This window comes from Poecilia formosa, unplaced genomic scaffold, assembly GCF_000485575.1.
Source record: "Poecilia formosa unplaced genomic scaffold, Poecilia_formosa-5.1.2 Scaffold5, whole genome shotgun sequence".
NCBI classification, from domain to species: domain Eukaryota; kingdom Metazoa; phylum Chordata; class Actinopteri; order Cyprinodontiformes; family Poeciliidae; genus Poecilia; species Poecilia formosa.
Window position 1 is genome coordinate 1,640,580 of NW_006799944.1, and position 22,089 is coordinate 1,662,668.

Genomic DNA, 22,089 nt, shown 5'->3' on the forward strand with positions numbered 1-22,089 from the left:
CTCTCTCTCTCTCTCTCTCTCTCTCTCTCTCCCACTCTCCTCACCCTCTGCCTACTTAAAGTTTGGTTTTTGGGGTGTACTACCAAATTACAGTGTTTGCACTTGTGGAACCACGAGGGTTATAGCTCTAATGGATTTATAATCTCCGTCTCTGGGACCATCCAAAGTAATTAGCACGCAGGGCTCTAAAAGAAATGATGGTTAGTGAGCAATAAAGCCAGAGCCCATTGCATAAACTGACAGTGGCTCTGACTTGGTTGAAACCTCAAACGTAATTGGGAGACTCGCTGTAGTTATTGTCTTCAATTATAGTGCGGGAAATAAATACTTCAGAAGTGTGGAAAATTTTTTTTATCTGTTTCATCATAGACTTGTACCAATTATATGCACTAATTATAATGGAATACCAGAAATCGGCAGGTTTTCCCTCATACACAGTGGTATTTGTTTCTCGAAGTTTTAAACAAGTTTTCTGGTGCAGCTTTGCACAAACTGCACCAGAAAACTTCCAGTGAGGATTATAAGAGGGAAAGTATTTATTTTGTTCATATTGAATTTAAAATGTTCAGCTCAAGAATATTTACTCTTTTTCTCCTTCAGTCAAGAGTCGTCAGATTTTTATGTGCTGAAAGTTTCTGAGCCACAGTTTTGGAAAATAAACACGAGACGAACTCTTCCTCCATCTTCAGACCAATCTGAACCCCCACATAAAATTCTGCGGATCAGATCTAGAAAAAAAAAGAAAAGAAAAGAAGAAGAAGTCCGGTTTAATCTCTCTTTCGTCCACTAGAACACGATCTCCCTAAACTACAAAATTTCAATGTCAGACTGAAGAGGTAATAAAAAAAATGTTTGTATTGCAAATGTACAATATAAATTGTCGTGTGTTTAGAGTCTTTATGTTTTATTTGCAGGTAGAGGATTAGATCGTGCTTGCAAGGCTGCAGTGAAAAAAATAGCATAAATAAATTTTAGTTCCTATTTGAAAGTCATTAGTAATGTCATTTAATGGGAGATCTATTTCGACTTAATTACAAAAGTAAATCTCATACCTGATATAGCTCTGATCGATTTGTTAATATGCCGAATTGGGAAAAGTAATTATGCTAAATGTTTTTTTTTCATAAATTATTGTCAAGACGAGACCTTTGCCTTAGTAACCTTTCTTTATTAATTATTATTGATATTGGAATTATAATCGTCCATTTCTGTGTTTTTATGTTGTTGATCTTTGACCTCGGGAATTATCTAATAAGTTACTAAATAAAAATAAATAGCACGTACGATCTTGTCATTGTTTTCTCAGATTGTTCCCTTTTACTGAAATAACCTGCCCGCAAACTTTTTTTTCCAAACATTGCAGAATCGCAGTGTGAAGTCATAAAACAGGCTGCAACTTCTGCTCAGTTCAAACATACAGTCAGAATCAAATTGCACACATAAAGGTGTGTGTTAGTTATTGTGTGATTTTTTAAATTATTATTATATATATCTTGCAGGAGGTAAAGGGACAGGAGACGGTTGCATCCGAAGGCCCTCGGATGAGGGAAATCACCCTCTAAGCCCACACAATGTCTTATTGACTGTAGCTTTGGTTGGAACCCTGATGTGATTACACACGATCAATAATAAACCTACCCCTCAACCATTTATAAATCTCTGCATCAGTTTGAGACGCTATAAAGCGTGTTCTTGTTGTCATCTGTTCTTTTATTTTGGGGGAAGGTGGTAGAAAGGGGTGCGGGGGATTCGGGGGGCGGAGGGGTCTTGCACTTGTGACCTCAGTGTTTTCCCAACTGTTTGTGTTGCCTTGCTCGGTGATTTCTGTATTTGGTGGGAGCTTTTAAACATATTGATTCCGGATTTAGCCACACTCCAATGTGCTTCCCGTATAAATGTTTAATTAAGATCATTTGACAAAACTGTTATATGCAGTCATGCAAGCTATTCTGGTGCATTTAATTATATGTAAATCAACAACAACAACAACAACAACAACAACAACAACAAAATTACTGCAAAGTAAAATTCCAGCTCCTCACTATACAGGCTTTTGCATCAGTGACAGAGATGACGTGCTTAATAATAGGATTAATTTATTACGACTTTACTACTTTTCACCGGATCAGACGCTTTTATTTGCATCATGATCGGGTTAAAACTTCGAAAGACAAACATGAGAATTAAATTTTCACATTCAAAATACTAAATTATGGATGCTTCCGTGCGGAGGGATCAAGTTAAATGTTAATCAGTTAAGTTCTCGGACAAAGTTATCCTGGTCTGTTTTCACACCAAAAATGCTTACAATTTCACACCAAATTGTAAATATCGCCGCACCGCTAAGGGTTTTTACGTCCACGCTTTAATTCTGCTCTCCACGTTGCTTGGTTCACCATTCGCAGCTGAACGGGCAGTAAAGGATGAGCACCGACTGATCAGCCTTTTAATTCGGTGACACTATCGCAGAGACAAACGGACGGCTATCGATCTTTTCATTATGTGTTCGAGCAACAAATAGGCTCGTGTATGCGTGAGCGGGACGGGAGCGAGACGAGAGAGGCTCCCGTGTCCCGTTGCAGAATACAGCCGAGCTTTAACAGCTTCTCTGCACTGTCTCATCCGCAGGGGAAAACGACGCAAAAGGATGTGGATAAACAGCGGCGGCGTGCATAGAAAGGGAGAGAGAGAGAAAAAAAGAAAAATATTCTGCTTTGCGCTAAGTTGAAAAGTTGCGACTCTTTCTTTGGCGTGCGCCGACAATAAAGTGGCGCGACTCGGAGAATTCATCCCGGCGTTCAGTTCCACGCGTGTGCAGCCAGAGTTACGCAGAAGTCAGAAATAAACAACAGGAGAAGAAGAAGAAGAAGAAAAAAGTGCTACTCACCTTCTCTGTGACTGCACAGCAGCCGCTCCTGTACCGGTGCTTCATCTCCTTCTTCCAACATCCCACCCGTCCACTTTCTCCACATGCAGGTTTCTATCAGAGCCTCTCTAATATATCTACCCCGCTTCCTATTCGCTTCCCCCTCTCACTCTTTTTCTCTCTTCTCTCTCCTCTTCTTCCCTCATGCGGACCCCCATTCTTTTACCAAAATGTGCGGAGTTAAATCTTAATGATACACCAAAGGGGGAAGAAAGGGGGCAAAAAAATGCATTGTCCGATTTAATCTTATTGGTTTCACCTTTTCAGAGTGCTGGAGACATGGCCGGAGAGTTTCCATGGTGTGTGTCCGAGACAGGGACGGGGAGAGAGAGCTCTCTTATTGAATACTTAAAAAACAAGCCATCCCTCCTGAATGCGCATTCAAACAGAGGCACTTGCATATTAACGCTATGTTATCTCTTCTTATATCTCTGTTTGAGTCTAGACGTGCCTATGCGTGCTTTGTTGTATTAAAGTACTTTTATGTCTTTGAGTGTTGGATTATTATTTCCTAAGCTTTTGAGTAAAATTTGAATTTTTTTTTGTCTTTGTTTTATATAAACAGAGCGTAATTTTAATTAGGAAGCACTGTTTAAACATTAATTATGAATCATGATACTCTAATCAATGCATGTTTATGTTTTCTTAATAATTTATTAATGTCGTCCGATATCTTTAACCTGCGAAATTGACTTTTTACGAACTACAAAAGTACACAAGACAATTCTACGCACGTTCGAGCTTTTTAATTATTATTTAAGATCTATTTAAGCGCTTAAAAATGCAAGTTTGATGGCTTGCACGTTGGGGGTGTTATGGGGATGTAATTGCACAACGTACGCTAGATGGCAGCGCGATCCAGACATTTTTGAGTCTGAGAAGTCTGCAGGAACACTGATGCATAAAAGCTGGAATCTCCGTGCAAATTCCCCGTAACTTCGCTCGATTTTGAATTAATGTCATTATTAACACATAAAAAAAAAAAAAAACTATTCCTGTTGAAGTGTTTGTGCGACTGTGAGATGTTGGCGATTGTTAAACGTCGCTCCGAATTTCAAGAGATTCCCCGCATCTGAAAAGGCTTCCAGCATAACGGCGGCGTGGTTTGCGCATCATTCTGCACAGTGATATTTTTTCCTAAACTGCTCTTAAACTAAATTTTAAGTTTTAATGAGCGAAACTGGTGCCGATTACAGACGATGCTGTACCGCAATGCGCATGGCAAGGACAAAAAACAGCGTGTGAAAATATTAATCCGCTCCCAACAGCAGAGACCCCCGTTAGTTTAATAATAAAGATAACAGTCCGAGACAAGGCATTCTGAAACTTTAAGGGGGGGAAAAAATCTGAGTCAGAATCCCCCCTTTTGGTCGCAGCGCACAGCTTTTGGTTTTATTTGTCGTGCTTAAAAGCTTTGTCCCCCACCTCCTCTCTCTCTCTCTCTCTCTCTCTCTTTCTCTCTCTCTCTCTCTCTCTTGCCTTTAACCCGCTTTTTTTCGCTATTCTATCCAGGGTTTCTTCCTCTTTTTGGTGACAATAGACGGCCCATACTAATCAGGTTTCAAAGTAAATAGCAGCGCGGGGCGAGCTCAATGTAAATTGTGCCTGTCAGAGCCCCCCCACTCTCCTCCCAAGCCCCCTCCAGTCGTAGAACCCTACACTGTAAAAAATATCCGCCCTCAGACAGGCAGCCGGTTCAGCACCGGCGCCGGAAAATCCTGGCTGTGTACACAGACGGACCGGGTCGGCGGGTTGGATCTTGCGTCTTCGACTGCTGTCTTCGAAGACTGCTGCTTCGATCCGCCGTTGTGAATTTCCGGACTCTTGCCAATTTCTACGGGAATGTCTCTGATTCGAGACACTTTCCTGGCAACCTTATTTTAACCGCTTGTAGCGAGAGCGGAAAACAGGCAGAATACTGCAGAATGAGCGTGTTATTTCCCCGATAAACGGATAGAAAATATAACAATTTTGCGATCCAATAGCAGAGCGGGGGACTTATCTAGATGGACATTTTTTGTAGCGCCCTAACGGAGGGGGGACTCTAACCAATGGAGAGAAAGAGAGGGCTTGGCTATAACCTTAGCCTCCCATTTTCTCTCTCCCTCTATCCCCCCCTCCTCTCCTCCTCCTCTATGCAGGGCTCTGGCCAGTCAGTCCTCTTTGATTATCAGTCTCCAGCAGCCCCTCTCTTGGCTCCTTGACATGAGCACCATATAAGGCGCAGCGATCTCCATAGAAACGTGTCAGTTTCAATAGTAGTGTCAAAGTTCACTATATACAGACATTCGCGCAGATCCCCCGTTTCGGAAACATTGCTCTGCTGGTCCTCTCGTTTAAGCGCATTCATTTTTTGGGGGTCTCTCCTTCTTCTTCTTCTTGCATATCCTATTAGTACTAGTTGGTGTTTTTCCTCTTTTTTTTTTTTTTTCCTCAGTCTTTTTTCTCTTCGTATCTCCGTTCCTCCTCGCTGGAGAGAGGTGAAACTATACATGGGTACTTCATTCGGCGACGCGGTTCTCCTTCGCAGCTGGGCGAGATGATGAGGTTTATTTAAGAATATAGATGTAAAAAGCCCAGCTCTTCAGTTTTTTTTCCTCCTCCTCCTCCTCATATACGACGAAGACGGGAGTGTAAAGGAGCAAGGGGAAGAAAGGAGAAAGGAATTTATCTCCGCAGCACTTTGGATCGCGTCTTTCCAGCGAAAAGGTTTTGGTGTTTTTTTTTTGTTTTTTTTACTCGCTCCTGCCTTTCTTTTGTGGCTATTATTTTTTTTTATCTGACTGCAATTTTTACGTCTGGACTCGGGTTTTCCTACAAGATTAGGGATTCCTGAATGGCTGACTGCAATTTACCTTGGAACTGGCCTCCCGATACTTGCATATCCTGATCGGGTGCCTCCTGATTTTTGAATGTATTGATCGCGTTTGCTCCCGTTCTTACCCCCCATATGAGATTGCGTGCTCCGATTTGACTTTGCACTGTCCCGTCTTTTGAGATTTTTTTTCTTCCTCCTCTACGCTCCATAAACATCGGCGATCATTTCGCTTTACAGCACTTTCCGGGGCCGAGATATGGCAATGGTAGTTAGCGTCTGGCGAGATCCGCAGGAAGACGTGGCCGGAGGACCTCCGAGCGGCCCCAACCCAGCAGCGCAGCCGGCGAGGGAGCAGCAGCAGGCGGCGTCGGCGGCGCCGCACACTCCGCAGACCCCCAGTCAGCCGGGACCCCCGTCCACGCCGGGGACCGCTGGGGACAAGGGGAGCCAGAATTCCGGACAGAGCCAGCAGCATATTGAATGTGTGGTTTGCGGGGACAAATCGAGCGGCAAACACTACGGCCAGTTCACCTGCGAGGGATGCAAAAGTTTCTTCAAGAGGAGTGTACGCAGGAACTTAACGTACTCATGTCGTGCCAATAGGAACTGTCCCATTGACCAGCACCATCGAAACCAGTGCCAATACTGCCGGCTGAAGAAGTGCTTAAAAGTGGGGATGCGGCGGGAAGGTGAATATATGTTTTAAAGCCCCACTCATGATTACGCATCCTAGTATAGCAGCAGCAGTGCGAGGGCTGCCATGTTGCATTAAGGTCACAGGCTTTATAGCTGGGCATATACCTACTACAGCAGACTTCATCCTTGTTTTGTTTTTTATTTATATATATATATATTTTTTTTTTTCGAGATGTTTGCATAAATGGTTTGCGTTTTCGTCTTTTGCGTGAGGGAGTAAAAGGCCAGTGCAGCCACGGCAGTTACATGCTTGTGAATGCAAATCGCCTGAACAAAGCGGCTGCTCTTGTTAACCTCCTTTTTTTTATTTGTTTTGGTTTTTCTTGCAGTCTAAACTGCATCGTTTTCTTGCAAATCTACATTACATAGAGACAAACGGTAGAATAGTGAGTGTGTGTGTATATAATTGCGAGCATTTATGTCACCCTTTGAGTGTGTGTGTGTGTGTGTGTGTGTGTGTGTGTGTGTGTGTGTGTGTGTGTGTGTGAGGCTAATAGTCCCATTCCTTACAGTCTCTTAAGTAATCTTACTAATTTATAATTGCACAACAGGATTTATAAGTGGAATGTGTGTGTATAACTGTAAAAAAAATAAAACGAGTACACAACAAAGCCACTTCTCTGTGCTGACTGGACAGCTCAGACACACTGAATCACGTCGTTCAAGTTTTTCATGCCTCATTGTTTTTGCTTGCTTTGCATTGGAGGCCATGCAACTTTCCTTTCTGTGACAAGTATTTGGCTTTTCCCAAATTGATGAGGACACCCTCCCACGTTTAAGTTGCATGTTATTCGACGTGCACACCACGATTCCCTGTGTATTAATAATTTATTTGAAATATTACGCACTAGCTAAATTCCCTCCTTATTCCCAGCTGACCTCTTGACTCAGACAAAACGTGGAATTATGGGTGAATTTAATAACAATTGTCCAACACATTTAGGTCCTGATTGCCTACAATTAGCAATTGTTCAAATAACCTAAATTCATGAATTATAAATAAATAGAACGTAGACGATTAAGCCTTAAAATATTCATAATAGCCTAGTTGTTCTAAGTGAAAACATGGACGTTTTGTGTGTGTGTGTGCGTGTGTGTGTGTGTGTGTGTGTGTGTGTGTGTGTGTGTGTTTGTGCGTGTGTATGTGCATGTGTGTGTGAGTAAATGTATTTGCGCATGCACAGGAGCCAGCTGTAAAGCCTGTATCCTTAAATTACAAATTCAGGGTGAAGATCGAGTGATATAACACATCTGTTTCCATGAAATATCTGTGTTGCTGATGGGATTTTTTATTTATTTACTTATTTTGCTTTAAAATCTGATTATATTTTTAAAACGCGTACTGTTTTGCTTTTTTTTTTAATTGCATGCTATTTTTGATGAAAAGAAGCACCACTAGTGAACAATGTTTATCAGTCCTGGATGCACATTTCCTCTTTTTCTCTTTCTTTTTGTCAGCGGTTCAGCGAGGAAGAATGCCTCCAACCCAACCCAACCCAGGCCAGTACGCGCTGACGAACGGGGACCCCCTGAACGGCCACTGCTATCTGTCCGGATACATCTCGTTACTGCTGCGGGCTGAGCCTTACCCGACCTCCCGGTACGGGAGCCAGTGCATGCAGCCCAACAACATCATGGGCATCGAGAACATCTGCGAGCTGGCGGCTCGCTTACTTTTCAGCGCCGTGGAGTGGGCGAGGAACATCCCCTTCTTCCCTGACCTGCAGATCACCGACCAGGTGTCCCTTCTCCGGCTGACATGGAGCGAGTTGTTTGTGCTTAACGCGGCTCAGTGCTCCATGCCTCTTCATGTGGCCCCTCTGCTCGCCGCGGCAGGCCTGCACGCCTCGCCGATGTCTGCGGACCGCGTCGTGGCTTTCATGGATCACATCCGGATCTTCCAGGAGCAAGTGGAGAAGCTCAAGACCCTGCACGTAGACTCGGCGGAGTACAGCTGCCTCAAAGCCATCGTGCTTTTCACATCAGGTGGGTTGTCCACATCATCGCCTCGCAGACGCATACGCACACACTAAAACGCAGATGGACGTGTTTATAAAGAAACGAGGCCTGGTTCTGGTACTCACACGCATGCAGAAGCTCGGTTGCATCAGGAACATGGCTGTCAGGCGGCAGCTTAGTGCTAGAGATGTTTGTGTGGCCGATGAAAGAGCCATTTTGTCAACAGCTTGCTTGATATCCACTGACATGCATTCCCATGTCAGCTGTAGCCGCAGCATAAGACGTGTAAACAAACCCAGATTGAGTAAGTGTATCAAGTTTTTAAGTTGAAAGCCCCTTTAAATCTGAGATTAGGTGCAATCGCAAGAAATGAAATATATAATTTTTGGTGGGGTCTAAACAATCCTCCCCCCCACACCCCTTCCCACCCCCCTCCAAACATGTCTGAACCGAAGCCGAGCCTGCCCGGGTTCACATACGCATTTTGGAACAGGTGTCAAATAATTGAGCGTAAAGATGAAATACTCTCTGTCAGTGGGTGATTTATGACAGCTGATGCGTTTATGAGCGTGGCTGCGCGCTTTTATCCGTGTTTTTTTCCTGCGCAAACACATGTCTTCGGGGGCAGGAAATAATCCCTAACAGACTGAGATCAAAAAAGAAAGACGAAGAAGAAGTCTGATGGAAGTTGACTCGCACATGAGTGCACATGGAGCTGCGCTTAATAACACAAGTTATTAGTAGATTAATCTTAGCTGACCCATTAATTTTCTTACTTACTGAGGATAGTTTCTGCGTCGCGCAGCTTTGAAAAGTAATCAGCGGCACTTTTCAAAAGTAACCTACATTGTTGATAGCTTAATTGATGCCTGGCTGGGGTGTGGGGTCCCTAAATGTCCCTATTTACTCTCAGCTGCATAATTTGGATGCTAGTTTGGAATTAGTTGTGTGCGCCTGGTGCTTTTGTGGGCCTGCTATATCTGGTGATGAAGGAGGGAAGAAGATGAGCGTCTAAGCTACTTCTAGAGTTTGCTTAAAGTTTTGACCTAACTTTTATCCCCTTTTGCAAAGAAACTGAAGCAAGAATTGCATAAGCTTTCGCTGGACACGATCATGATGAATACTTTGTTTTACTTTTTTTTAAATTTGGGTTAATCGCAAAATAATTGTCTTTTCCAATATTCTTGCAGAAGAAGACGCTCTTTGAGCAAATTTAAATAGTTTTAAGTGAAACTTAATTTTCTTAAGAATAAAGAAACACAGTAAGCCTACTTTATATTATATTATATGATATTATATTATATTATATTATATTATATTATATTATATTATATTATGAAACCCCATCATTTTACACAGTTTTAAAAATAACACAGCTTGTTCATAATTAGCTACGTTTAATTAGGAGCTAAATGATCCCAACTTTAATTATTTATTTATTTTTGCCAACTAAGCTTCCAAATTTAAATTTAGAAATGACATTATTCTCTAAACGACTTGTAGCATTCAGGTTTTGTATTTTATAGACATGTGTTTTGTCACGGTAATTTTTCAATGTTTTATTTATTTATTATCGGTTCTAGACAGTGTAGGCTAATTAATATCCAACATGTTCAGTTTGAAGTCAGTTCCGACGCACATAATTCGTAATTCTAATTTAAGTGTCAGTCTTGCTGTGATTCTACTTTTTTTTTTTTTTCAGGGACATTTTTTGCTTTGTTTACATTTAGCTTGACCATCTTGCAATTATAACCATTTGCAGAAGAAGAAGAAAAACATACACAGATCCAGCTCAGATTACCCCAGAGAAACTGCACGCGCACACACACGTACACGCAACACTAAGACATTGCCGTCCCCCATGTTTTCTAACAGATCATTTAGTTAGTGTGATGGGCTACAAAACTGGGGTGCGCTATAGAAAGTCACGTGGCGCTTCGCCAATTTCAGTGTGGATTTGTTTGCCTTTAATAACACAGCAGCCTTGTCAGCATTTGATGCATAAATAAGGGGTGGTCAGGGTAAACTACTTCTCCCCCACAAATCTGGATCATTGTTCCGCGCCAACTCCTCGTGCAGCAACGTGTGTGTGTGTGTGTGTGTGTGTATATGCACCATGGTGCTGAGTTCTACAGAACCGGTCGTTTGGATCTGGAGGCTATCCTTCCCAGCCCGTTGAGGCTTGTGGGGCGCATTGACAGGGAGGCCTCGTGGAGAGCTGTGGGGTGTCTTTAACCAGCCTTCTCCCCAAATGTATGCGTTCAGCTGCAGTGCTTTGAACGTTCTTGCTCGTCTTACTTTGAAAATTCGGCATTAAGACCTTGCATGTTTTGCGTCAAATATAATTCATTTAAACAGCATCGATCGGTGCCGGTTTTGAACAGACACTCAGAACAATTTGCATACACGGGGGCTCTGAGTGGCCGGATGAGGTCACAGTAAATCACAGCAAGATCTCTGTGTTGCCCTCGGGTTCATGAGGTTTTTGTGTCTAGGCCATAGTGAGTTATAGTGAGAAATTAAGAATGGTCCTAAAAAGCCTCTGTTTAGCCGCTTATAGTGTTGAGTGCCTGGAAGCTGAAGCTGCCTTTCATGTGCAGCTTCTACAAAAGCAGCGCTCAATACAAAAACAGCTTCTGAGAAGTCTTCTTGTGGGACCATGTATGCCAGCGGTTACACCACTTTATAAGCTTGGCTTGAGTGAAAAAACACATCTTTTTTTTTTTTTTTTTACAGCAGAGGGATAACGTGTAACACACCAACAAGGCTTGTATCCCTTTTGTCTGTCCTGAAGAGAAGAGTGGCTGCCGAAGCCACCAAGCGCGTCTCGCCATGCGCTTTTAGGACATTTTCACGTCGCTTCTGAGCGCCACTGTTTCCTTCAACCTCGTCTAATAAATCTGATTGCTTTCAGAGGGCCTGTCCTATAGGCTACGACGGTGGAAGAAAAAAAAAAAAAAACAGGCCAAGAGTGGTCTTTAGAGAGAAGAGCCGGCAAAATCACTTAACAGCTTACTGCGGAGTAATTAGGTCACATTACATCCAGTGTAATTTCAGATTCATCAGTACCGTTTATGTTGCCCTTACACTTAAATCCCCTGAGTTCAGACATAAAGAGCAGCGGCCTTTGGGCCTGCGTGTAGCCTACCTTCTTCTTTTCTTCTTCTTCTTTTTTTTTTTTTTTTTTTTTTTTGCATTGTCACTTTTGGGTCTACACAGGCCGCCAACGCTGACATTTTCACCTCTAATTTCTCGTCGATTGCCCTCCACTGGACTGTGCATCCAGTATATTGCAGCAGCATGCTCCCCTTGCTTATGCTGTGTGACAGGCTGTGTGATGAAGCATGTTTGGGCAGCCTTGTTTGTCCATACCACATTGTCAATAGCACGTAATGATAACCAAAGCGCTTTTACACGACGGGTGCGTCAGGGGAAAACAAAAACGGCAGTCACCACAAAATATCCACCTGGAAACTATTGTTATCTATTTTTTTTTTTACTATTTAATAAATAATTGTGATAGCAAAAAAAAAATATAAATAAATAAATAAAATAAAAAGAAGGCCTTTGCAGTATGATTGAACTCAGATGCACTTACTTTAGATCTGACATAACCAGCATATCTTTTTCTTTTCTTTCTTCCTTTTTTTATTTTTACTTTCAGTCCAGGTTCTGGGATCTTTTCTCCACATATTCCATCTTATGGTTTAGTTCACTGTGAATGTACTAACCACAGTGTGTGTTTTTTATGTTTCCTTAGACGCTTGCGGCCTGTCAGACGCCGCTCACATCGAGAGCCTACAAGAGAAGTCGCAGTGCGCCCTAGAGGAGTACGTCAGGAGCCAGTACCCCAACCAACCCAGCCGCTTTGGCAAGCTCCTGCTGCGGCTGCCCTCTCTACGCACCGTCTCCTCCTCGGTAATCGAGCAGCTGTTCTTCGTCCGCTTGGTAGGTAAAACTCCTATTGAAACCCTCATCAGGGATATGCTATTATCCGGGAGCAGCTTCAACTGGCCTTACATGTCCATCCAATGATCCTTATATGACAAAACAAAACAGAGAGGAGGAGGAAGGGGAAAAAAAGGACCAAATTTCTGCACCCCTCATCCTCCTTCAAGAAGACTATATATAGGACCTTTTTTTCTGAGAAACTTTGCGGAAGACATTACTTTTTTTCTGTCTTCTGGGACTTCGATGGAATACATTATGTACAGAAAAATATTGGAACTGGACTTTGCGCCTGTGTAAATCCGCACCGTCATCTTCAAGAACAGTACTCTCCATTTTGTAAAATACTAGTCTTTATTTTCTTTTTTTTTCTTTTTTTTGTAAAAAAAACAACATACAAATAAAATGAAAAACATCATATGCGCAGTAAGAAAAAAAAAATGAATCAAGACTTAGCGGGAAAATAATGTTTCCAAGCAATTATAAGAATTGTCCTGTGTCTATGTACCTCTCTGTTTTGTATTTTTTCTGGTTCTAAACCAGGGTTTCTGTGATTCTATACTAATAATTTTTTGATATAACCTTTTGCTTCTTATAATGAGTGCGATATATGTTGTCGAAGCTATGTTCTCCAAGAATTAAAAATTGAAGTGAGAATTTAAAAGAATAAAAAAAGAAAAAAACAAGACAAATAAAATGAATTTAGACGAATAAGAAACAGTCTAATCGCTGTGACAATATCAACACTGATGGTTGAACTTTTTATTTTTAGTTTTTATTATTATTTTTTATTATTATTATTTTTGACCTCCCCCTTCTCCCATGCTCCCAACTGATACGATGGACCTGCAGCAGAAGCAGCAAAACGAAAATGACCTCCAGGACGTTTTTACTGACATTTTTACTCCGTCTGGGGCGCAACCCCCCCTCCCCTCCACCTTTCTCCCCTTCATCCCCTTCCCCGGACCACGAGTGTGTGTGGAGTCGATCATCAGTCAAAAGAACAAACGGAGAGACATGAAATCAAAAAGCACTTTTAATATATCATTTCAAATACATTTTGTTTGTTTCGTCTTGAAGATTTTGTTGTTTCTTGAATTTTATTGGTTGTTGCCTTCAATTTTGCTTACTCCATGATGCAGCTTTTAATTTTTTTTTCTTTTTCTTTTTCTTTTTTTTTCTTTTTTTATTTGGACAGAAGGGTCGGCTGATGAAGTTGTGTGATGGTGACTGTACTATTAAAAAAGAAATAGGCAACGATGTCTCACTCTCAAGCATTTTCCTGGGGATCAAATATTTTATTATTATGATTATTATTATTATTTTATTATTATTATTTAACCAATAAGAGGGAATCTGTTGTTTTTATGTGTGCTTGTACAACAGTTCCTGAAACCTACCTGTGAAAACAAATTGTTACACGGGATTAAAGGGGGATAATAATTATACAATAGAAGCACATATTACATTTGGAAAGAGCCATGACATAACTGACAGTGCGAGTACAAAGAGGAAGGAGACAATACTGGCCTGTGAGCGCATTAATGTTTAATATTTTTCCCAGACAGCGAGGGAAGCCTCTAACACAGAGCCACCTCTATAACCTTCCCCCTGTGGCTTAATCAAGGTGATTCTCTGCAAACCAATACTCCCCTCCCTAGCCTCCCCCCACCCCCTACTTACTCTCGCCTAAAATAAAAAAGAAAAACTCTGCCCTGATAACGCATTGCATGCTCTGTATTGACGTAGGCCTCATTTGGCAAAAAAAAAAAAAAGGGTTAGGGGGGCCCCGCTGCAAAGCTGCTGTGATATGCGTGATCAATCTGGAAAATGTATTTTACAGCATGTAAGCCAGTCGATAGGAACACCGAGTGTGATGCATTGTGTGGGAATAGAGAGGGAGGCAAAGAGGGAGAGAACGACAGAGACACACACACAGAGAGAGAGAGAGAGAGAGAGAGAGAGAGAGAGAGAGAGAGAGAGAGAGAGAGAGAGAGTGCTGAGACAAACGAGAAAAGAAGCGTGTTAGTAGAAAGTCAAGTGTATGACTGTGAGTGTGTGTGTGTGTGTGACAGGATAAAAAAAAGATGTGGCCTTGGTTTGCTTGATACAGTCAGAGTGTAATGAGTCCATCGATAGTGTGTGAGATGGGTTACGCACTGTCACTGCCCTTGCTTTGGTCTATTTCTTGTTTTTGTCTCCATTTACGCCCTAAATGACAGAAGGGAAACCTGGTTTATCACCGGTCCTTGCATTTAAATTACAGTGTAAGGCGTGATAAAAAAAAAAAAAAATAATAAAATAAAAATACGATAAAACAAAAACGATGGAATAAAATATGGCGCACAGGCTTGACGTTTCTTAAGTCGTCATGAGATGAGCTGCCTCTGTGTCATTTTTTTTTTTTAACCCAGATCTTTCTCTTGTGGTTTTGGCAGTGATCAGGGACAGCAGAGCAGGGATGTGATATTTGTTAGCCTGTTTAATTATCAGCCGTGTGTTGTGAGTGTAACTCTCGTTTATAGGTTATTTTTGCACTGCTTATGTCATCAAGAAACTTTTAAGGTGTCACTGCCTGTAATAAAGGAAGGATGTGGCTCCAGGTTGTCCTCTGATGCTCTCTCTCATTATTTGTGAGATCTCCTGACAAAGTAAGCCGTAATGTGGATTGCATCCGCCTAAAGTAACTAAAAGAAAAAGAAAAGAAAAAAAAAACCGTGACGTTTTATTTCCAGTTTTGCGCAGTGTTTCCTTGGAGTGGAGGTGATCATCCTCTCCACGACCTTTAGGTCAGGTGAAAGTTAGTGAAGAAGAAGCTGGTGGAGTATTTCCTCCTTATCCTGCAGATTGAATCATCGAAGCTTAATCGAAACAAACAAAAAAGACAGTAAAAGACAACAAAAATGTTTAGTGGCATTTCAACTAAAAATGATTTAAACCTTTGCTTTATTATTATTATTATTATTATTATTATTATTATTATTATTAAAACTTTAACTTATTTTCAGTATTTTTGTGTGAAGAACTCAGAGGATTTTAATAGGTGACATTCAGGACGTCTAAATAATTATGTTTTACGTTGGTCATTACGCCCCTTTTATTTCAGATGTTGCTTTTTTTTATTTTTATTTTTTTTATTATTTATTTTTTTTTATGTAGGTCCGGACTTAAATAGTGGGCTTTCAGGCTTATTAAACGTAGCTTTCAGTTGCTTGTCTCCACATAATGTATTCAGAATCCCCTCCAGAGTAACTATCTTTTATCCTCTCGCTGAGAGCATTCTGTTCTACAATTGTTACACTGCAGGCTATATAAGGCGGAGGTTCAAAACAAAACAAAAAAAAAAAACACATGAAAATGGTGGCATGTGTTCCTAATTAACGTTTCAGTATAGGCAATGCGAGAGAAACACATGAGGACTCCGGGAATAAAGTGCTTATTCCCGTTGAGGTACCTTGGATATCGTGATAGAGGCTTAATTTCTTGTATTATGTAATTTTTCAAATGCTAAAATAATGACCTTTTTGTCGTTTGCTTATTTTTTTTAAATTATCATTATATGTTGTAACAACATTAGCTACTATCAATTAAACGATGTATCCCTTAATATGAGAAGAAAGAGAAATAACTGCACTGTCAAGTTAACTGCGGTGAGTAAAGGGAGATGAATATGAGGAAACGCCGGTCACCAAAGTATTACAGCGAAATGAGTTAAATAACCATTTACCTTTGTCTGGTTTCATTCATCAAACCACAAGTGGAGGACTCCCAACACGGGTGGGGGCTATTTGTTTGCTTTTACACAAGCAGCTGGGTGCGATTTCACGTTTGAGATATCTGTCTGAAAGCGAAACATTTATTATCCCAAGTTGTCAGTGAGCCCTATTTCTCTTGAACCCCTCAATACGAACCGGCGTCGCAGCGTTCTGCAACAGTAGGGAAAGGAAGAAGAAAAACGTCCTATTTGGCGTCACACGTCACTACTTTTCACTTAGAAGAAACAGCAGCAGCAGCTCGGTCACATTTGACAAATACGGTTGTTTGAGACAATAACACTTTCCAAATAGCCGAGGCTCCCGTTTATATAAACGAATGGGAGCCCCCCTCTGAAGTGTGACGCGGCTTATTTCTCATATTGTCTCGTGCGTAAAAAAAGAAAGAAAGAAAGAAAAGAAAAGAAGAGGAAAAAAATGACAACAAGTGCTCTCGCTATATAGCTCATTCATCCGCCCAGGCTTTGCAAGATGGCTAGGAACTGATGGCCAAATTTACATAGACGTAGCCTATGCAGAGATGTGTGCCACATCTCAGCATCCAGACCCAGCTTCTTGTTGCACGGGCTCTATATTCAGTCGGTGGCATAGATCAGTCCGCAGACCACACAGGCAACCTTTAAGCCATGGATCAAATCCAGCCCTTCTGGAGCTGCGAATGCAACACAAGGGGACGCCTCCCTGCTTATACGCGCACACGCCCGACTGTTGGAACAGCGTGAAAGGCGCATATAATGTATGTTTGCGTGCGCCCGTGCGTATCCACAAACCGTACGTAAGCGTATGTGCTGAGGGAGAGCGGAGGGTGGAGGGGGGAGAGAGAGAGAGAGAGAGAGAGAGAGAGAGAGATGATTGTGAGAAAGCCCGGATCGCTGTGTAAGCGGATCTCTTTGTGTTGATTTAGGAAGACGTTTGCTGTATATAACGTTCAAGGCTGATAATATCATTGCCTGGCCAGATAAATAAAGCATTGGCCAAAACCATCGGGTCAGCTATCGATCCGCTTTTTCTCCCGGAGCGAGCGAGAAGGCGGGGTGGACAGGAGGAGGAGGAGAGGAGAAGGGGGGGAGAGAAAGGGAAAGAGAGAGAGAGAGAGACCCCACTCATTAGCATTCCACAGCCATGGACTAAACGCTGACAACTAACAGAGATATCCAGCTCTACACCACTGCATAACCCCCCCACCCACTCCCCCCTTTGTCTCCCCCCACCCGGCCCTTCATTTCCAGCGGACAGATCTCTCGTCACAGCCAGCGCATTTTTATTTATGCCCTCTTCACTCCTTTTTGCACGAATGGACCCTTGCACAAGAGAGAGAGAAAGGAGGGGAGAAAAAGCCTGTAGTAAAGTAAGGCAGAGAAAGTAGGGGAGGGGAGCGGGGGGGGCGTGATGTTGTAAAAGCTGTGCAGAAGTGACAGCGCTAAGCGCACCGGCTTTGCTTGAGAGAGATACAATTGTGTGTGACGTGACAAAATGGAAGTGGGAGACGTTTTAAATTGCGACCCGAGACTTGGACATTTGAGGCTGAAAAATGAAGTCTGTGATTAGCTGATGTTTTATTTAAAGAATGGAAGGATTTTGAGCTTTTGTATTTATTTATTTATTTTATTTAATTTTATTTTATTTAACCAAGTGGGGCTATTTATCTACGATTCTCTCGAAATGCAATATGCAATAAATACATAGGAAGCTAGAAAAAAATTAAATAAATAAATAAACCAAAGAGTAAATTTCAAATATTTAAAACTCTAACATTTTTTTTGTTTTAATCTCCTTTAACAATTAAATAATTATAATTAAAAAAACTCAGCCCGAAGTTAATATGTGTAATGAAAAAAAATCTTTCAACGATTTGCTGCAGACAAGCTCCCCTCTCTTCTCTCCTGTTCAGACGATTATATCTTAATATGCGCTGTAGTTTCGCCCAATAATGACAGCTGTTCAGCTGATAGTAACTTCTTTCCAAGTTTTTTTTTTTCCTCCCCTCCCTCTCCACTCCACCCCACTCGGGCCCCCCTTGGTCTCTGTCTTGCTTTGTTGTTTTTAAAATATGCATGTCTCTCTCCGGAATGCCAGTCACGGGTCCAAACTTTGTGTGTCCCAACCTCCCACATGATGAAATGATCCTTTTAAAAGCGAGCTCAATATGTCTCAATCTGCACTCTTCTCCCTCCTCTACCAAAGCCTTCTGGGTTCGGGATGCTACCCAGACACGTACATAAGTGTGTGCATATAATAATTAAAGCGCAATTCACTTTACTGCGGACTTTATTTCAAAGCGCTGAAGAGGAAGACGCGGCTGGATCAAGTCAAGTTCTGTCAGCGACGGATGGATGAAGATTCATGGCAGGAAAAGGGGGGAAAAGTAAGGCTCATCCTGACACACACACTCTCTCTCTATCTCTCTCCCTCTCTCTCTCTCTCTTCCTCTCTCTCTTTTTCTGTGTGTGAGTCTGAGTGAGTGCGTGCATGTGTGTGTGTGTGTGTGTGTGTGTGTGTGTCTGTCTGTCTGTCCTGTTTGGTGTGTGCGTGTGTTCCAGGGGGAGTGGGTGAGAAAGACAGAGGGAAGTGTGAGAGCGCAAAGGGTATGTGGCTGTATGTTCGGGTGTACGCACATTTATGTATGTCTGTAAACTCGAGTGTGCAACTTTCTTCTCCTGCTGCCAACCAACCAACAGTTGTTTGCGTGGATGCTGGTGAGGCAAAACCACACTGTATACCAAACAGGAAAGCAGTAAAAGAAAGAAAGAAAGAAAGAAAGAAAGAAAGAAAGAAAGAAAGAAAGAAAGAAAGAAAGAAAGAAATGCTTAGGCTTAAAGAGGAAAAACTGAATAAGATGTGTAAGCAAGCAGCTAAACTTTAACTTTTAATTTCTTCTGTCAAGAGTTTGAGCCTTAGCCAATATGTAGGAGAGACAAATGCAGAAGACCCGATGATGGCTGCAGATGCAGGAGCAAGCGCTTATACCAAAACCTGTTGCTTCCTCTGCAAACTTTAACAAACACTCGAGTCGCGCAGCGTCCAGACCACAATCCACCATTTCCAAAAGAGAAAAAAGAAAAAATGTAAGCACACCGGGAGTCATCCGGTGAGCCGCAGCAAACAAATTGAATTTAATCACTGTGTTCATTTATTAAATTCAGACACGTTTTAATAGACATCCCCAACAGTCTGATTATGTCAACATATGGGAGGGCCGCGCATGCAGCAAGGCCTGGGCTTACATACCTGATAACGCCTGGGCTTTTCAGGCAATATTTACGGCTTTCTCTTTCTAATACTCTCCAGATGGTGTGTGTGGGGGTGTGTGCGCGCGCGCGTGTGTGTGTGGTGTGACTGTGTGCTGCCACAGCAGTCGGCGAGCTCCTCGATATTTTACTCAGCAGCATTTTGTTGCAATTACATCAACGCCTAGAATTTATTGTTGACCCACTTTCATTGAGTTTTTCCCTTAAAGAAATCGCATACAATAAAACAGCAACCATGTTTAAGCAAAAAATAGCCGTGTGCATACGCATGTGTGTGTTCACTTTTATGATAAGTAAATATAGTTATTTATTTATTTATATTTAAAAAAAAATCGGTGCTCTTCAAAACTTCCCACTTCATGGTTTGATAGATTAATATGTTATATAGACAAAACACACAGGCCGCATTCATGCCTGACCAATCTTTGTTGGTGCCTGTGCGCTTTTTTTCAGCAAGTCACTCAAGCAGAATAATGCGTGAAAAGATATAATCCACTGAGCCCACACCCTATGCAGTCCTCTCCCATATTATCCTCTGACAAAGGATTGGCAAGCTTTTCAGCAGGTATCCAACCTCTGCTCTAAACACAGGCGAGTGAGATTTGACTAATACACTCATTTAGTTTCTGTGATATGGCTTTTTTTGCATGTGCAACGTATCTATCTATCTATCTATCTATCTATCTATCTATCTATCTATCTATCTATCTATCTATCTATCTATCTATCTATCTATCTATCTATCTATCTTACACTGAAAAAAAACCTTGTTTAAATTGAATCAATAAAATGTGTGTAACAATTTGGAAACCTTATTTTGGGAACATTTAAATCAGTATTTCTAAGTTGACTTTATGTAAGTTTTGCAGCTAAACGAAACCCCAGCTACATACATTCTAAAAATAATCACTTATATAACTTTGCTCATTTTGTTCTTCCTCACACCTTAAAAGGGAAACAAAAGGGAGAATTGGTTTTGATTAAGGCATAAACAGTTACCGAAATGAGATATACATTTTCAAATGTATTTAAAAAAAAAGAAGCTGGCACGCAAAGCAAAGCAAAGCAAAGCAAAGCTTAGACACACCATTTATTGCAATTGAGTACTTCAAGGTTGTTAGAAAGAGTCACTTTAGCATGAATGTTGTTGCCGTATGAGTTCAATCATAAATTACTGGAATGGTAAAAAAACAAAAAATAATTCATTAATTTAAATCTGATTGAAAAATGTGGCATCTGAAGAGCTCAGATGTTGACGTTCATTTGCAACGACTGCATCAGTTTTAAGGAGCTCAGTTTGCTGTAGCACATTTGGCTTCTGCATTAGCATTGTTGCTAACCTATTTCAGACATAAAATTGTACTAGATCAGTAATTAAGTGTTCTTTGGTGGAATGGAAACTATTTTCCAGAAAGCCAAAGCTAGGATGTGATGTTCATCGGCAGCAATTACCTCAAGGTTAAGAAGCTGTGCTGCCAGCAGGTTTTACTTAAGGATTGTACTGTCGCTAAACGAGTGCAGGCCTAAAATGTTACTGAAATAGTAATCATTTACCACTGCCTGCCTTTTCATGATAGATTTAGAATCTACCATGACAAGAAACGGGAAAGGGAACTATTGAGATGAACAGTATTGTTAGTTGTTGGCAATCACAGCTTCATGGTTTGAGATATGAAGCAGTTTGCTAGCAAGTTTGCAAGCATAAGCGCTCGCGTAAAAATTGCTGTCATAATATTTTTCTGACATGCTAATAAACATTTTAAAACTTAATGTTAAAACAAAAAAAACAAAAAAAGTTGAGATGTAAAATCCTCTCCCTCCCTGCCAATGGCTGCCTCAGAGTTTACAGATCTCAGTTTTCTTGCAGGTTTTAGTTGACATTGCCATTGCTGAACTAGTTACAGCTGGATACAAACTTGAACTCTTGCTCTGCAGTAGAAACCTTACCAAGCACCGATACTACAACAGCTTCCACATTTTACGAAGAAGAATGCTAAACCCATGTACACTATCCTCCTCACTGCCTTCTCAAGCTCAAATAAATGGCAATCTCTGTTGAAAATATTTCATTTGGATTTGTTATTGAATGAAATGAGCTAGCCAGCATTGCACTTACAAACTTATGTGTTTGATCAGTCATTGAAACTTATTTAAGAGTTGACATGTGATACTCCTAGGAGTTCATTTTTATAGTGTATGATAAACCAGTATGGATAATTGCAATACATCTCTCATATGTCTCAGTGTGCCTCACCTGTCAGTGGTAAGGGTTTCCCCCTGAACCCCTTTACCTGGATCTTTCCCTCTCTCTTTTCCTCTCCAGCTCCCAACCACCTCAGAGGACACGTTGATAAATACGTGTCTTTTTTTTTTTTTTTTAACCGATCTTACTCAGCACCATCCATCAAATTTGTGCGTCTGCGCTTGAGGGAAGTAGGAAGAGGATGCCAGCAGGCGCGCAGAGAAACACACTCTAAAAAGCGTCAACAAGAAAGGTGTTGTTCTCCACATGAAGACAGAATTATTACCGTGGTGAGAATCGTCCTAACCTAGGCCATATAAGGGGTTGATGCTCTGGAAAATGTTGGCACCGGATTTTTGCTGTGCTTACGTTGTCAATAACTTCTTTACGCCCGACATGATGCGTTTTGATTGATAGGTGGAGCACATTTTTATTCTCATTACTACTACTACTACTACTACTACTACTACTACTACTAC

The 22,089-nt window shown here is 41.4% G+C and overlaps 1 protein-coding gene and 3 long non-coding RNA genes across 5 annotated transcripts in view; 3 read left to right on the forward strand and 1 right to left on the reverse strand.

The window, feature by feature from the left end:
* The window catches only part of LOC103145335 (uncharacterized), a 9,758-nt gene extending 6,559 nt beyond the window's left edge, over window positions 1-3,199 (reverse strand). The window contains exon 1 of the long non-coding RNA XR_477011.2: window positions 2,888-3,199. This is a non-coding gene — a long non-coding RNA (uncharacterized LOC103145335). The remainder of the gene's footprint in view (window positions 1-2,887) is intronic.
* On the forward strand, window positions 2,895-3,915 carry LOC107837477 (uncharacterized). The gene is made up of 2 exons (XR_001663487.1): window positions 2,895-2,976; window positions 3,194-3,915. It is a non-coding gene; the product is annotated as an uncharacterized LOC107837477 (long non-coding RNA).
* A 486-nt stretch (window positions 3,916-4,401) lies between these two features.
* Window positions 4,402-14,949, forward strand: nr2f1a (nuclear receptor subfamily 2, group F, member 1a). Of its 2 annotated transcripts, none has more exons than XM_016676948.1 (3): window positions 4,402-6,433; window positions 7,902-8,426; window positions 12,160-14,949. In XM_016676948.1, exons 1-3 carry the CDS (start codon window positions 6,001-6,003, stop codon window positions 12,432-12,434), a joined length of 1,233 nt encoding a protein of 410 aa, XP_016532434.1. In that variant the 5' UTR covers window positions 4,402-6,000; the 3' UTR covers window positions 12,435-14,949. The 2 variants fall into 2 exon arrangements, with proteins under 2 accessions (XP_016532434.1, XP_007562803.1); XM_007562741.2 differs by having other exon boundaries at window positions 4,404-6,433; window positions 7,899-8,426.
* Window positions 14,950-17,905: 2,956 nt separating this feature from the next.
* LOC107837478 (uncharacterized) overlaps window positions 17,906-22,089 on the forward strand; it is a 28,661-nt gene continuing 24,477 nt past the window's right edge. Inside the window, exon 1 of the long non-coding RNA XR_001663489.1 lies at window positions 17,906-18,485. This is a non-coding gene — a long non-coding RNA (uncharacterized LOC107837478). The remainder of the gene's footprint in view (window positions 18,486-22,089) is intronic.